General features: G+C 39.7%; 1 protein-coding gene across 6 annotated transcripts in view; it reads left to right on the forward strand.

The window, feature by feature from the left end:
• UNC5D (unc-5 netrin receptor D) overlaps positions 1-12,363 on the forward strand; it is a 417,169-nt gene that overhangs the window by 223,787 nt on the left and 181,019 nt on the right. For all 6 annotated transcript variants that reach the window (XR_015795854.1, XM_088139128.1, XM_088139129.1 and 3 more), the window contains exons 5-7: positions 2,043-2,223; positions 4,348-4,515; positions 8,705-8,869. Coding sequence is in view for 5 of the 6 variants with exons in the window: in XM_088139128.1 (XP_087995254.1) it covers positions 2,043-2,223; positions 4,348-4,515; positions 8,705-8,869 (514 nt within the window). In the remaining variant the exon portion in view is untranslated. The remainder of the gene's footprint in view (positions 1-2,042; positions 2,224-4,347; positions 4,516-8,704; positions 8,870-12,363) is intronic.

Consider the following 12,363-nt stretch of genomic DNA (forward strand, 5'->3'; position numbering starts at 1 on the left):
GGAAGTAGTTGAAAGAATAGGAAAGACAATGTATATGGGAAGTGGGAAAATAAGATATTGTTTGCATGATAACTGCAACCAGCAATATTTTTGCACCCAAAAGCTGCCCCCCCCCTTCTCCAAGCAGCCTAATGCATCAGAGGACAGAACAAAAAAATAAATGATGGCACTGGAACACATGGACTATCTTCCCCCATTTAGGGTTTGGGATTATTAAATATTAAGGGTGTGTTAAGCCTCTTGTGGATTAAATCATCTTTATTAAAAAGCTTGAAAGTTTGCCAAATCATTGCTTTGCCAAGAAATATTGGTGGAGTGATCTTTAGAGCTTCAGGGACCACTCAGATTATGGGCCACAGGTCACCCACTTCTGTTTTAAGCTAAAATTAAGGAACTTATTTTTTTGAACGACGACATGCCAAGACAACTTATTAGTCCGTATGCATTCACACACAACTATGATGTCAAACAGTCTCCTTGTCACAAATCCCATGTTTCTGGGTTTCTTTTCCACTACTCCTCACTAGCCTCATCTTTCTGTCATATACTCTCAGCAGAAGCCTGATTTTGCTTTTTCTGTCCCTAGCTAACCAACATGATGAACGGTGCTGGGGAAAAGAAAAAAAAAGAGAGAGTCTGCTGCTTGGCATGGATTCTAATTGGCTGTGATCGTGGTCGGCTGCAGATTTGTTTATAAACTAGAAAATCTACAAATTGCCAGCCATCTGCCCAGAACGGTCTGCTAATGAATGCCTGTAGCCTGCAGACGCATACACTGATTGCCTACATGTCTCTGGGCTCTTACCTGAGGTTATCTGCCTTAGCTTGAGACCTGGAAATAAATTGTGACTTAACTGTCACTGGCTAATTCCCATAGATCTGAAATACCTGTCGCAAAAGTGTAGATGCTACCCTTTTTTTTTTTTTTAATGTTTTGATGGAGGGTATAGTTTCTGCAATTAATTTACCTGCTCTGCAGTACCAATTACTTTGGTGTGGTTTAGCTTAAGCAGATTTGTGTCAGCTCTCCAGAGGGGAACAATCTTTTGCTCACAGTTTGCTGGGGAGGCAGATATCTTTAAGATTCACAGCTTGGGACTCCTTAAAAAAAAAAAAAAAATCATAGGAATCTCAGGATTGTTTTAGGCCATGGGAGAAATGTCGGGAGGGATTTCCCATTACAACTCTTTCCCAAGGGATGAGAGATGGAAACAACTGAACCTAGCATGCTTCTCCTTTGCTTCGAAAAGGAAAGGAAAGAAGACAAAAAGATATTTGGGAATCGCTTTTCCCAGCTCCTAAGGTTCTGTGCTTTGGTTTTGTTGCATAGAAAGCTTCCTTATGACATTTTCAGCCATTTCCCTCGGTAATGTCATTGCTTTATAATTGTATCTCTCTTATTTCTAAAGAGTCTTGATGTGATGACTCAGCTGGGGAGGAGAATGGGGCCCTGCATTGTGACTCCCCCCCCCCCCTCGTCCTACTTCCTTTTTTCCATTCGCCCTCCAGGTTTTATTCCTCTTCTCTGGAGATCTCCTACTTACTTACTATGTTTCTCCTAATCTGAAGCCTCAGATCAGAATGAAGCTCTGCATTCTTGCTTTACCACCTTTCCCCTCCCTTTCTCCAACACTCTATTTTATTAGTGTCTGTGTTTACATATACTGCTATATGGATGTTTAAGGAAATGCACAGCAAATTCCCCTTCAGTTTTCTTCACCATTCTGTGCCCAATTTGACCCTCTCTGAATGAACTAAATGAGTAAAGAGGGATTCCATAGTATAAACAATTCCTTCCTTTACCTCACCTGAATTTATTGTCATCCTACTTTATCAAGCAGCGGATAATTGGGGGAGGACCATCTGATGCCATCCAAGTCTTTTTGATTCCCATCATGCTCAGTCAACATGGATAGCATTAAGGGATGGCAGGAATAGTACCAGTCATTTAATTTGATGTGATTCATTTCAAATAGTAACCAGGTTGGGATATAAATGTTAATAGTTCATGAATTGTTTTTCTCCACTTGCTTTCTCTTAAGGTGGAATGGCTTAAGAATGAGGAACCGGTCAATGCTGAACAAGATGAAAATATTGATACCCGAGCAGATCATAACCTAATTATCCGTCAAGCCCGCCTGTCTGATTCAGGGAACTACACCTGCATGGCAGCCAACATTGTTGCCAAAAGAAGAAGTCTCTCAGCCACAGTTGTGGTGTATGGTCAGTAGGTGTGACATGCTGTATCTTCTTGAACTATGAGTATCCCTCTTGTTTGATCAATACAGTTAATGAATCCATTCATCCATTTCTTTTAAGCATCAGTAAGTTTAATACAGCACTGAAACAAATGTGGCCCTCCTTCTGGTCTCCTAACAGTGACAGGGAGACAGATCATGCTGTTGTTGCCTTTCCTGACTTCTAACTGTTCATCAACCATGTGTGCATCAGAGCTTACAAAGTTTAATTTTATTATTATTTTTAATCAATAACTTATTAACACTCCTCTGTTCAGTCAGGGATTAAGATCCTTGATTTCAAAAAGAGGGTCGAGAGCAAGAAAGTTGTGGCTATATAAATTCTATGTATATTTTGCTGAGAATGGGTGGGTATCAGAGGTACAAAGTCATCAGCAATTGCTCATTAGTGAATAGAAGGGGGGAAGAATTACATTAATGTAGAGCTGGGTTGGGCAAGATATGTTTCTTCAGATGTTGCTGAACTTCAGTGCCTAGCAACCTCACCAATGTTCTGATTTCTAGGGCTGTTGTAACTGAGGTTCCACAGCATCTGGAGTATCAACATTTGTCCTTCTCTAATCAGATTTTCACAGGGAAATTAATATATTTCATAAATGATCTTCTCTCCCATGCTGTATTGGAAGCCACCATGTCTTCCTCTTTTCATTTCTTCCTCCTTTCTTCATTTGTTTATCTTACTACCTACTATACCCTTTCTGGATCCATTTGTCCATCATCATTTTTCTTCTACATCCATTATGAAATGCAAAGAAGTTAAGCAGATTGAGAAATATGTGGAACAAGCTTCAAATATTCAAAGGCTGTCGTGTAAAAGATGAGGTAGAATTGTTCAGAGTTATTCCAGAAGGTAGGACAAGAAACAGTGGGTTTATGCTTCAGGAAAGTAGATTCCAGTTCAACATTAGGGAAAAAAAAAGTCCTGCGTTGCATGTTCAACAATGGAAAGACTTCCTAGGGAGGTGGTGAACATCTTTCAAGGTGTTTGAACAGAGGGTGGATAGCTACCTGTCAAGGATTCTGAGATAGAGGATTCCAGCACTGGGTAGGCAGTTGGACTAGGTGATCTCCAAAGTCTCTTCCAACCCTTGCATTGTATGATGACAGAGGCTAATGCAAGTTGGAATTCAACCATATTTAGAAGGCTGTAAGTTCCCCACCTTTTTCTTAGATAGTAAACTCAAGAATCAGTTATACTGAAGAGGGAAAAGCCTAAAGCTGTCTATAACTTGCTGAACCTCAACTTCCACTAGATGTAGCCAAGGTAAGTGATGCTGGGTGTTGCAGTTCAGCAATATCTTGAGATCCAAAGTCTAATGTATACTAATGATACCTGTCTATATAACAGTACAGCCTGTTAATCAAACTTAAGACATAGAATAACAGATGACCTTACACAGCTTTTTCAGTCAGCTGGACCTGAAATGCAGCAAGGAAGATTTCTGCTTCTTTCTTTCTTTGCTTCATCTTTTCTTCTTATTAAAGTACCAAATGACATTTCATTGGTTAAGATAGAAGGATGTCTCAACCCTTTCCTTTCCTTTCCTTTCCTTTCCTTTCCTTTCCTTTCCTTTCCTTTCCTTTCCTTTCCTTTCCTTTCCTTTCCTTTCCTTTCCTTTCCTTTCCTTTCCTTTCCTTTCCTTTCCTTTCCTTTCCTTTCCTTCCCTTCCCTTCCCTTCCCTTCCCTTCCCTTCCCTTCCCTTCCCTTCCCTTCCCTTCCCTTCCCTTCACCTTCCCCTAATGGTTTATCCCTAAAGTGAAATGTATTTGGAGATAATTAAAGTGGTAGAAGCCCATCCTTTCCTACATCATCCTTAGTTCCTAGAAGCCCAGCCTATGCCATCCTTACTTCCTGACATAAACATATCCATTTATTGACACTAAGTCCTGTATGTAATTGCATCTCAGTATTACTTGCATACCAGCATGTAAAATGGAAATTGAGATAACTATCACATCAATGTTTGTTTGTTTTTAAAGAGAAAATATTGAAAATGGAAAGTTGTGTAACAAAGATCTGCTCTTTAAAAATGCTAATATACTATCCATCTTTCTGGCTCCCTCCTGTCCTATATTTGTGCTTACTTAGTGAATGGAGGCTGGTCTTCTTGGACAGCTTGGTCGAACTGCAATGCCCAGTGTGGCAGAGGATGGCAAAAGAGATCCCGGACCTGTACCAACCCTGCTCCCCTCAATGGCGGTGCTTTCTGTGAAGGAATGTCTGTTCAGAAAATTACCTGCACATCATTGTGTCCCAGTGAGCAAGACATTATTTTTGTTGCAGGGTGGGGTGGACTGTGGGCCACATGGACACATGGACTCAACTCCATCCTTTTTTTTTTTTCCAACCACTCAGTTTCTCCAGAATCACAGAATTTGAGGGCCAAATTGTGATTATGTTTTTCTCCACAGCTGATTTTTATGTACACTGAATATTTGTGTGTGTATGCATGTATTTTCCCTTTTCTCTTCTGCATATTCCCCATAGGTTTTATTATCTAAAGCACTTTGAACACCATTGATTGAACACCATGGGTGCTTCATATCTACAGGTCTAAACTGGAATTTACTGGAACTATACTTTCTACTACAAGCATTTCCTCCTCCACTATTCTGAACTGCCTCTCTTACTATGCATGATTTGAACACAGGTACTTCAAGCAGAGCTGGACAAGGCTTGCACAGACTGTAAGATGGAAAGTGTGATGTTTGTAAGGCATCTGATAAACATATTGATCCTGAATTTCTCTTAGACATGAACAAGAGGCCTGCAAGGCTAGCTCTGATATTTCTGGCACATGTCAGGATTATCTCAAACTCCAGATTTTGTTGGAATTTAAATTTCCATAGCAACACTACTTTCACTTCAAGCAGCTGTTCAGGCAATATGCCTCAAACCATTGTTGGATCTCATAAACATTCATAACCACCAACCTCTGGATTTTCTTTCCACTTCCTCCTTTGCCACCACAAGAGATGGTGCTAAAATCTGTCTTCCAGCCTCCTGAGGCTGTCATCCCTTGGCAAAGAGGCTTCTAGATTCCTACCTTGTTCTCATGTTGTTTTACAATCTCTTTATATGTTCTCATGTTTACTTGAGTGTGTCAAGACAGCAAAAATTTCAGCTGATATACTTGTCTCCATCTCCATCTTAAACCTAGGTGCCCATACTTCCAGATTAGCAAAAACCCTGTGTCAGGAATCCCCTTAATGATGTCTTCCTTGGGATTTAATTGAAAGGTTAATATTTTTCACCTTCTCAAAATCTTGGGCAGATGCATACCTCTGGAGTAGATCTCTAGAGAAATTATTAAAAGACAGGACACACATCCATCTCCTAATTAAAGCTAGTGTTAAAATCCTACAATCCACTTATGAGAATTTCATCTAAATCTTCCTTCTGCTTGAAAAGCAGAAATCGAGATAAGTTTATTTCCTATTAAAATGAAGAAGAAGAATAAATGTTGGCATGCCATTTCTTCCAAATGTTCAAATCTCAGCTGGAGAGGATGTTGTTAATTTCTCCAGCCAAAATCCAGCCAAAATTGTGCAGTTCTGAGGGATTATAGAAAATTATGTAATAGGAAATAAAGTGTTATTATTGTGTATGTATGTACACACACACACACACACACACACACACACACACACACACATATATATATATATATATATATATATATATATTGACAATGAAAAGAAGAAAATGTCCAAGCATGCTTTCTTCCTTTCTATATCATATTTTTTCTCCAACAGGAAAAAAAATAAATTGGATGATGATGATGATCATCATCATCATCACCACTGTTCACCCCCCAAAAGCTATACTAAATGCAAGGATGGCAATTTGTGCTAGTTAAGACTGGTGTAAAATGAAATTTTTCAGGATGACTATTCAGTTGAAATAACCACATTTAATAGTGTCTATACTTTCTGTTCAAAATGGCTACTTTGTCTGTGTCTCATAGATGTGGAAGTATGTAAAAGTTGCTGAGTGTTGAGGCAAGTTTTTGCAAAGTTTCCAGCTGAGGCTGTAAATGAATCAGCATTTTTTTTTTTATGAGATCATTTCTTATTTTCATTTTGCTTCAGGCAATCTTTCTCTCCCTCTCTTTTACCAAAATGAAGCCACCCAAATGAATCTGAGAAAGTCAGAAGTAGCAGGAAGAGTGACAACTGAAGAGAAGCTATTTCATCTTCTCTTTGGTAAAACGATAAAAATTTGGCACTTGCAATCTTCTAGGGCAATTTTGAGCTTTAGATTCACATTCAGACATTTTCATTTCTAGTTATTTATTTCAAGAAAGATTAGATTCACCCTCTTTGGCAGACCTAGCTTTCAGTGAAACTATACTTTGGACAGATAGAGGAGATGTAAACCTCCCTACACATACAAAAACTACACGTCAACGGAAAAAGTTCTAGCTTTGACTAGTTTCTGACAAGTTAAAAAAGGGGGGTTTATTTCAAGATAAAACTTTAAATATAGCTTTGGCTCAAGTGCTCCAGGAAAAGTTTATTTGTCTGCTTTTCTTCTGTAAACTAAGGAGGGATTCCAACATTTCATAGTTTCCAAGTCCCCAATATCTGTTTAGAACAACCTGATTTACTCTTGGTATTTTAGACTACACTTGTCTTCAAGCTCAGAAAGCATACTCAGTAGCTAGAGTGAGAGGAATCATGATCCGGTAATTTTGGAGAGCTCATATTGGATATAATGTTGTGAATCTACAGCTCAGGTCAGATTATCATGTATAATTGTTAGGGCTCCGTTGGTGTCTAGAAGATTCCAGTCTAACATGGAGGACTTATCTGAATGGGAGAGCAAGGATGCAGAAAATGAAATCAAGTACCCATAAAAAATGGGCACCATGGGAGCTAGAGATAAGCAGAAATCCAAGTCTTCTGTTTTAAGAGAGCATCACTGCAAGAGAACATGAAGGATTTGAGATCAGACTGGGTGAAAATCCTGAACTATCTCTTGCTCTCACTCAATAACTGTCAGCTATCTTTTATAGTTATCCTTCCTTGGAATAAAATAAAGATGCAGTTTCTAGCTATGCTCATTCTTGTCTCTTGGGGAGCCCAACAGCGATTTAAATTAGAAATGAACAGACTTCAGGCCATATGTGGGCATTGAACCTACTTGTTGCAGCCTCAATTTTTGGAAGGAACAGAAAACTCTTATGTTAAGCTTCATGTAGGTTTGACATATCAAGTTGAAATTCTCTTCCAATTCCACAAAGAAAGAAGAGCTTGCTAGCTGACCCACCCCCTCAAGTCTTGTCATTGCATCACCATTTCAGCACTGGGCTATTAAAAAAAAAAAAATGGTCCACTCCAAAAGTGGACATGGATGAGTAGCAACAACCTTTAGAGTTTAATATCTCCCCTTCCCTCATCTTCCTTCTCAAGTGTGAGTAAAAGAATGAATGCCTCCACTTCCATTTTTTTTTTTTTTTTACTAAACTTCTGTTTCTGTTTTATATGAATTTGGTTTTTAACAACACTTGTTAGTTCCTCCAAAGGAAGCCAAAACTGCCAATGGGGGCTGCCATGTTTTCCTTGCAGGATACTCCAAGATGAAGCTATGCCAGGAGCATTTGGGGGAAAAATAGAGAGCCAGTTTGGTGTGGTGGTTAAGGTGTTGGCCTAGAAACCAGGAGATGGTGAGTTCTAGTCCCATCTTAAACATGAAAAACCAGCTGGGTAACTTTGGGCTAGTCACTCTCTCTCAGCCCAACTCACCTCACAGGGTTGTTGTTGTGGGGAAAATAGGAAGAGGAAGGAATATTAGGTATTTTCAGGAAGGGAAGGGGAGGGGAGGGGAGGGGAGGGGAGGGGAGGGAGGGAGGGAGGGAGGGAGGGAGGGAGGGAGGTGTCATAATTATCTTGGAATGTTTTTTAAGTCCCCACCATCACCATCATCAAAATGAACAAACTCAAATGGTTCTCAGTTTTCCTGTGCCCAATTCCATTTTATGAAGTCCTGTGCCTATGCATCATTTGCACACTACTAAAAGTGCGGTTTCCTGCTCCATGGAAAATGCTAGAAAATGCTGCACATAACAGATATGGGAAGGATCAGTAGAAGGAGGAAGTGTGGGTTGATGGGGAAAGAATGAAGTGCCCATTCAACTGGAGATATTTAGCTTTAGTTATAGTGCAACATTAGGTATAAATATCTGTTTTAAGGCTGAGAGGAACATGGGAACACAGACATTTGAACAGTTAGAAGCTGAAGAGCAGAGGTATGGATATCACAGATTAGGAGGAGCAAGAAAGCAAACACAGCTACATACAGTAAGAAGACACTTGGATCAGCTTAAGAAGGGGGGGGGGAACAAAATCACTATTTCACCTATTTTCTGCCAATGATTCAAACTATCTCTGGATCAAATGTTTTGTACTGAAAGCTACCAATTTATCCATTTTCTCCTAATTAGTGGATGGTGCCTGGGAAGCATGGAGTGAATGGTCAGTCTGCAGCCCTGAGTGTGAGCACATGAGGATCCGCGAATGCACTTCTCCACCTCCACGGAATGGTGGGAAATTCTGTGAAGGCCCAAGCCAGGAATCCGAGAACTGCACTGAAGGCCTTTGTATACAAGGTAACTCATGTATCTGGGAAACCCTTCTATTAAATCAGGGCTGAACGATCTCAGGCCACTTGTGATCTTTGATTCCTTTTTGCACAATTGCCAAAATTTGGCAGTACATTCCTGTTATTTGGAGGTAGGGAACTCATAAAAACCCTTAAAATAGCCTTTTTCAATTGCCTACTAATTGTACCCCCAGTTTAATTTCATCCCTTGGCTACCAAATTACTTCTATCTCAAATCATCCAAACCTATCTCCCTCCCTCTCTTACCCTCTTCCATCCTTAAAAAAAATCTTGCCACATATATCTAGGTTATCATTGACATTAGAGGCTGGTGAGAATTGTGTGGTCCACTTTTTCCACAAGGAGCTGACAAATTGCATGTGTTTGCAGCTTTGATTTATTCCATTTCCTGCTAGCTTTTCCTTGGAGCTCAGTTCCTTTGAAATTCCTAGGAAGAGATACATTGGCTAGAAGGGAAATTCTGTATTCCTCCAGGGGTGAATAATTTATCTGGTATTAACTGGGCTAGTCCAGTGTGACTCTTTGCTACAAAAACAGTTTATGTCAAAGGAAGATCACATGTTCTGGGAGACAGCTTCCTTCTGCTCCGTGCCCATAGCTGGATGAACATTAAGCTGTACACCCTTTTTTAATTTCGGAATGACAAAAATAAATTGTATATTTTTATGCCTGTGTTATGAATATCAACGTTCCCCTATCCCTTCCCCTGGTTCAAGGCCTTATTCTTTTTTATTAGATTTGCCATCTTATTGCCTTAGAGCTTCATGCAGCCTTTTGGCCTAATTTCATCAGTCCTCAGTCACTCTCTTCACTCCCCATCAGCCTGTTCTGCAAAAAAAGTGAGAGAGAAGAAAGAGGGACTCATAAAGTGAATTAAAGGGCATTGCCAGAAAGATTGAGAAATATAATGCCCCCACCCACGTTTAGCTTTAGATATGACTCTCCTTTCTTTGGCTTCATCCACTATCAACATGTTCTGCAGCTCCCAGCATATTTCTTATGAAGGAGCAGAGACAGAAAGAGACAGAGAAAGAAAGATATATATATAGAGAGAGAATACATATCTACCTCTGCTTTTGGCGGGGTGAAAATGAAGCAAAATTGCATTCTGCTCATATTATCCCAAGTTAGCATGGGATGGTAGAGTTGGGATACTTCAGACCTGGAGAGCACCAGGATGGAAAGTACTGGTCTTAAATGTTGGACATTTTAGCTGTGAGTTTTGGATGTTGTAGTTCAGTGAATCTGGATGGTTCCAAGTTGGGGACAACTAGCATATGTGTGTCTAGCTAAGTCTTATTGTACTCAGCAGGACTTGCTTGTTGTGCTGTTATCTCTAGTTCCCAATGTACATTTCTAAACAAGTGCACTCTCAGAGTTAGTATTTAAGTGGATGTTGATTTATTGTACCTGAATTTCCCCCCTAATCAGAAGCAAAATCAGATTATTTGCTCAGGGATCCAGTAACCGCACTCAATGCCGTATTATTCACTGTTAGAAATGCTCTTGATCGAGCGGACAGGAGAGATTAATTATTTTAAAACATCTTACAAATAAGCATGATATTTGCCCCTGCAGTAAGAGAAGGTCAGTTTCTTTACGCATCTTTCAATGTATAAAGAAATATATACATATATTGAGGAATGCGGCTGTGAATCCGTCATGCCGTTTCTACTTAATTGTCCTGCTGGGCATGAAATGAACTCTTCACTGTAGGCTGTCTTCAGTAATCCTTTGCATTTCTGTGTAGCTATCTGCACTTTGCACATTAGCTAGTATGTATACCAGAAGCAGAGTGTTAGAAGAGACCTCAAAGGCCACTGAGATGGCACCCTTGTCGATGAGAGGGACTTCATGGATAGACCATCCAAGGTATCTTCTGCTTAAAAATCCCTCATCAATGCTTCCACCATCTTTTAAGATTCCCACTGTTGTGAATTTCTCTGGATTGGTCAGCTCCTACAGCCAGGGATATCTTCCTAAAAATCTTATTTTTAATAAGAGGAAGAGCACATTCTTCCCACTGATTAATCACAATCCCCCTTTGTGTCATTGCACTGGCTCCCTATTCCGACGAAAACTTAGTTCAAACTACTGATGCTTATATCCCCATCTCATCCCACCCTGAGGATGTGCCAGCCTTTATTTCTCCCCACTGTTTTGCTTACATCCCTCTGGGTAGAATCTTTCTGTTTCCTGTTCTAGGGTTGTCGGCTCCAGGTTTTGCCTGGAGTTGCCTCCTTCCGTTTTCCCCATGAAAGTTTGATGACTCTTCATGGGCTTTTTATCAGACTACTGGGTTAGTGTGGTTATTTTACTCTTCTCTCATTCAGATTGGTAATTTTCTGATTGCATTTGTTATATTCATTATGGATGCATGTGAACTCTGCACCATACTAGAGCATTCCTTGAAAGATATACGGTTGGTGTATTGGATCTGGCTCTAAACACTGGACTCACTGGCTGGTTTTAAGTTGTGAACTAATTGTATTGGATGGATTTTGGTGTTTTTGTTTGATCTATACTGATCCTTGGTACAGATTGTTGCTGCTCCTATTCCTATCATTGTCTGAAGTGATACAGAGACATTTGCCTGATTTTGAATTCTCGGACAAATGTGCACGTTGACATTAAGCCATCTTTTGAAATTTCACAGTGTGGTTCTCAAAAAAGAAAGCGTGTGTAGCTAGGAAAGGTGGCACTAACTTATGTGGGGAAATGACTTGCAGAACATGTACTGAAGGAGTAAAACAAATACCTGACCCAAGACCTCCAAACGACAAAGGCCCCTGAACTCAAGTAAGCCTCCTTAATAGCTGGCCTAGGCACTTGCAGACATTGTGTCACAAGTTATCTTACATCAGCACTTGTATTTTTACAGGGAAACTAAGAAGTAACTAACTAAAAAAACTGACTAGTGCCAACCCCCACTTTATCCTTCTACTTATCTCACTATAAACAGACAATCTAACCCATGTTATGATTGACATCATTATGATCAGCATTTATTATATGGCTATGTAAAGATAGGTTGTATCCTCCTTCAGTGAGCAGAACCTTGTGGTTTGAACCCAGTGCTGTTCAAATAAACTTGGCTCAAGCAAAATGTGTGGTCTCCACTCATAAATTGGGTCATGGGGAATTTTTCCCCTTCAGTACACATTGAATTGTACAAAGACATATATGTAGTTTTTATATGTACCCAATCTCACAATTCTAAACGGAATGTGGAAATAGGAATGAACCAAATGTCAGATTAGTACAGTGCTATTTTGGCTTTCCTTGTTTGTCTGGATGAATAAGTCTGTTTCAACCCTACCATTGATGACCCTTGAAGTGCTTAAAAGGTTAAGGAAATTCAGTGATTCTTGTATGTGTTCAAATGCATAAGAGTAAAAGAGTACAGAATTAATTGAATTAGATTTGCTAGGGTGCCCAGTAACCACCAGTCCAATTATCTACATATCTAGTCTAAGAAAG

Source organism: Python bivittatus, unplaced genomic scaffold, assembly GCF_059951505.1.
Source record: "Python bivittatus isolate LINGU-HERP-01145 unplaced genomic scaffold, Pbiv_v1 ctg000320_np1212, whole genome shotgun sequence".
NCBI classification, from domain to species: domain Eukaryota; kingdom Metazoa; phylum Chordata; class Lepidosauria; order Squamata; family Pythonidae; genus Python; species Python bivittatus.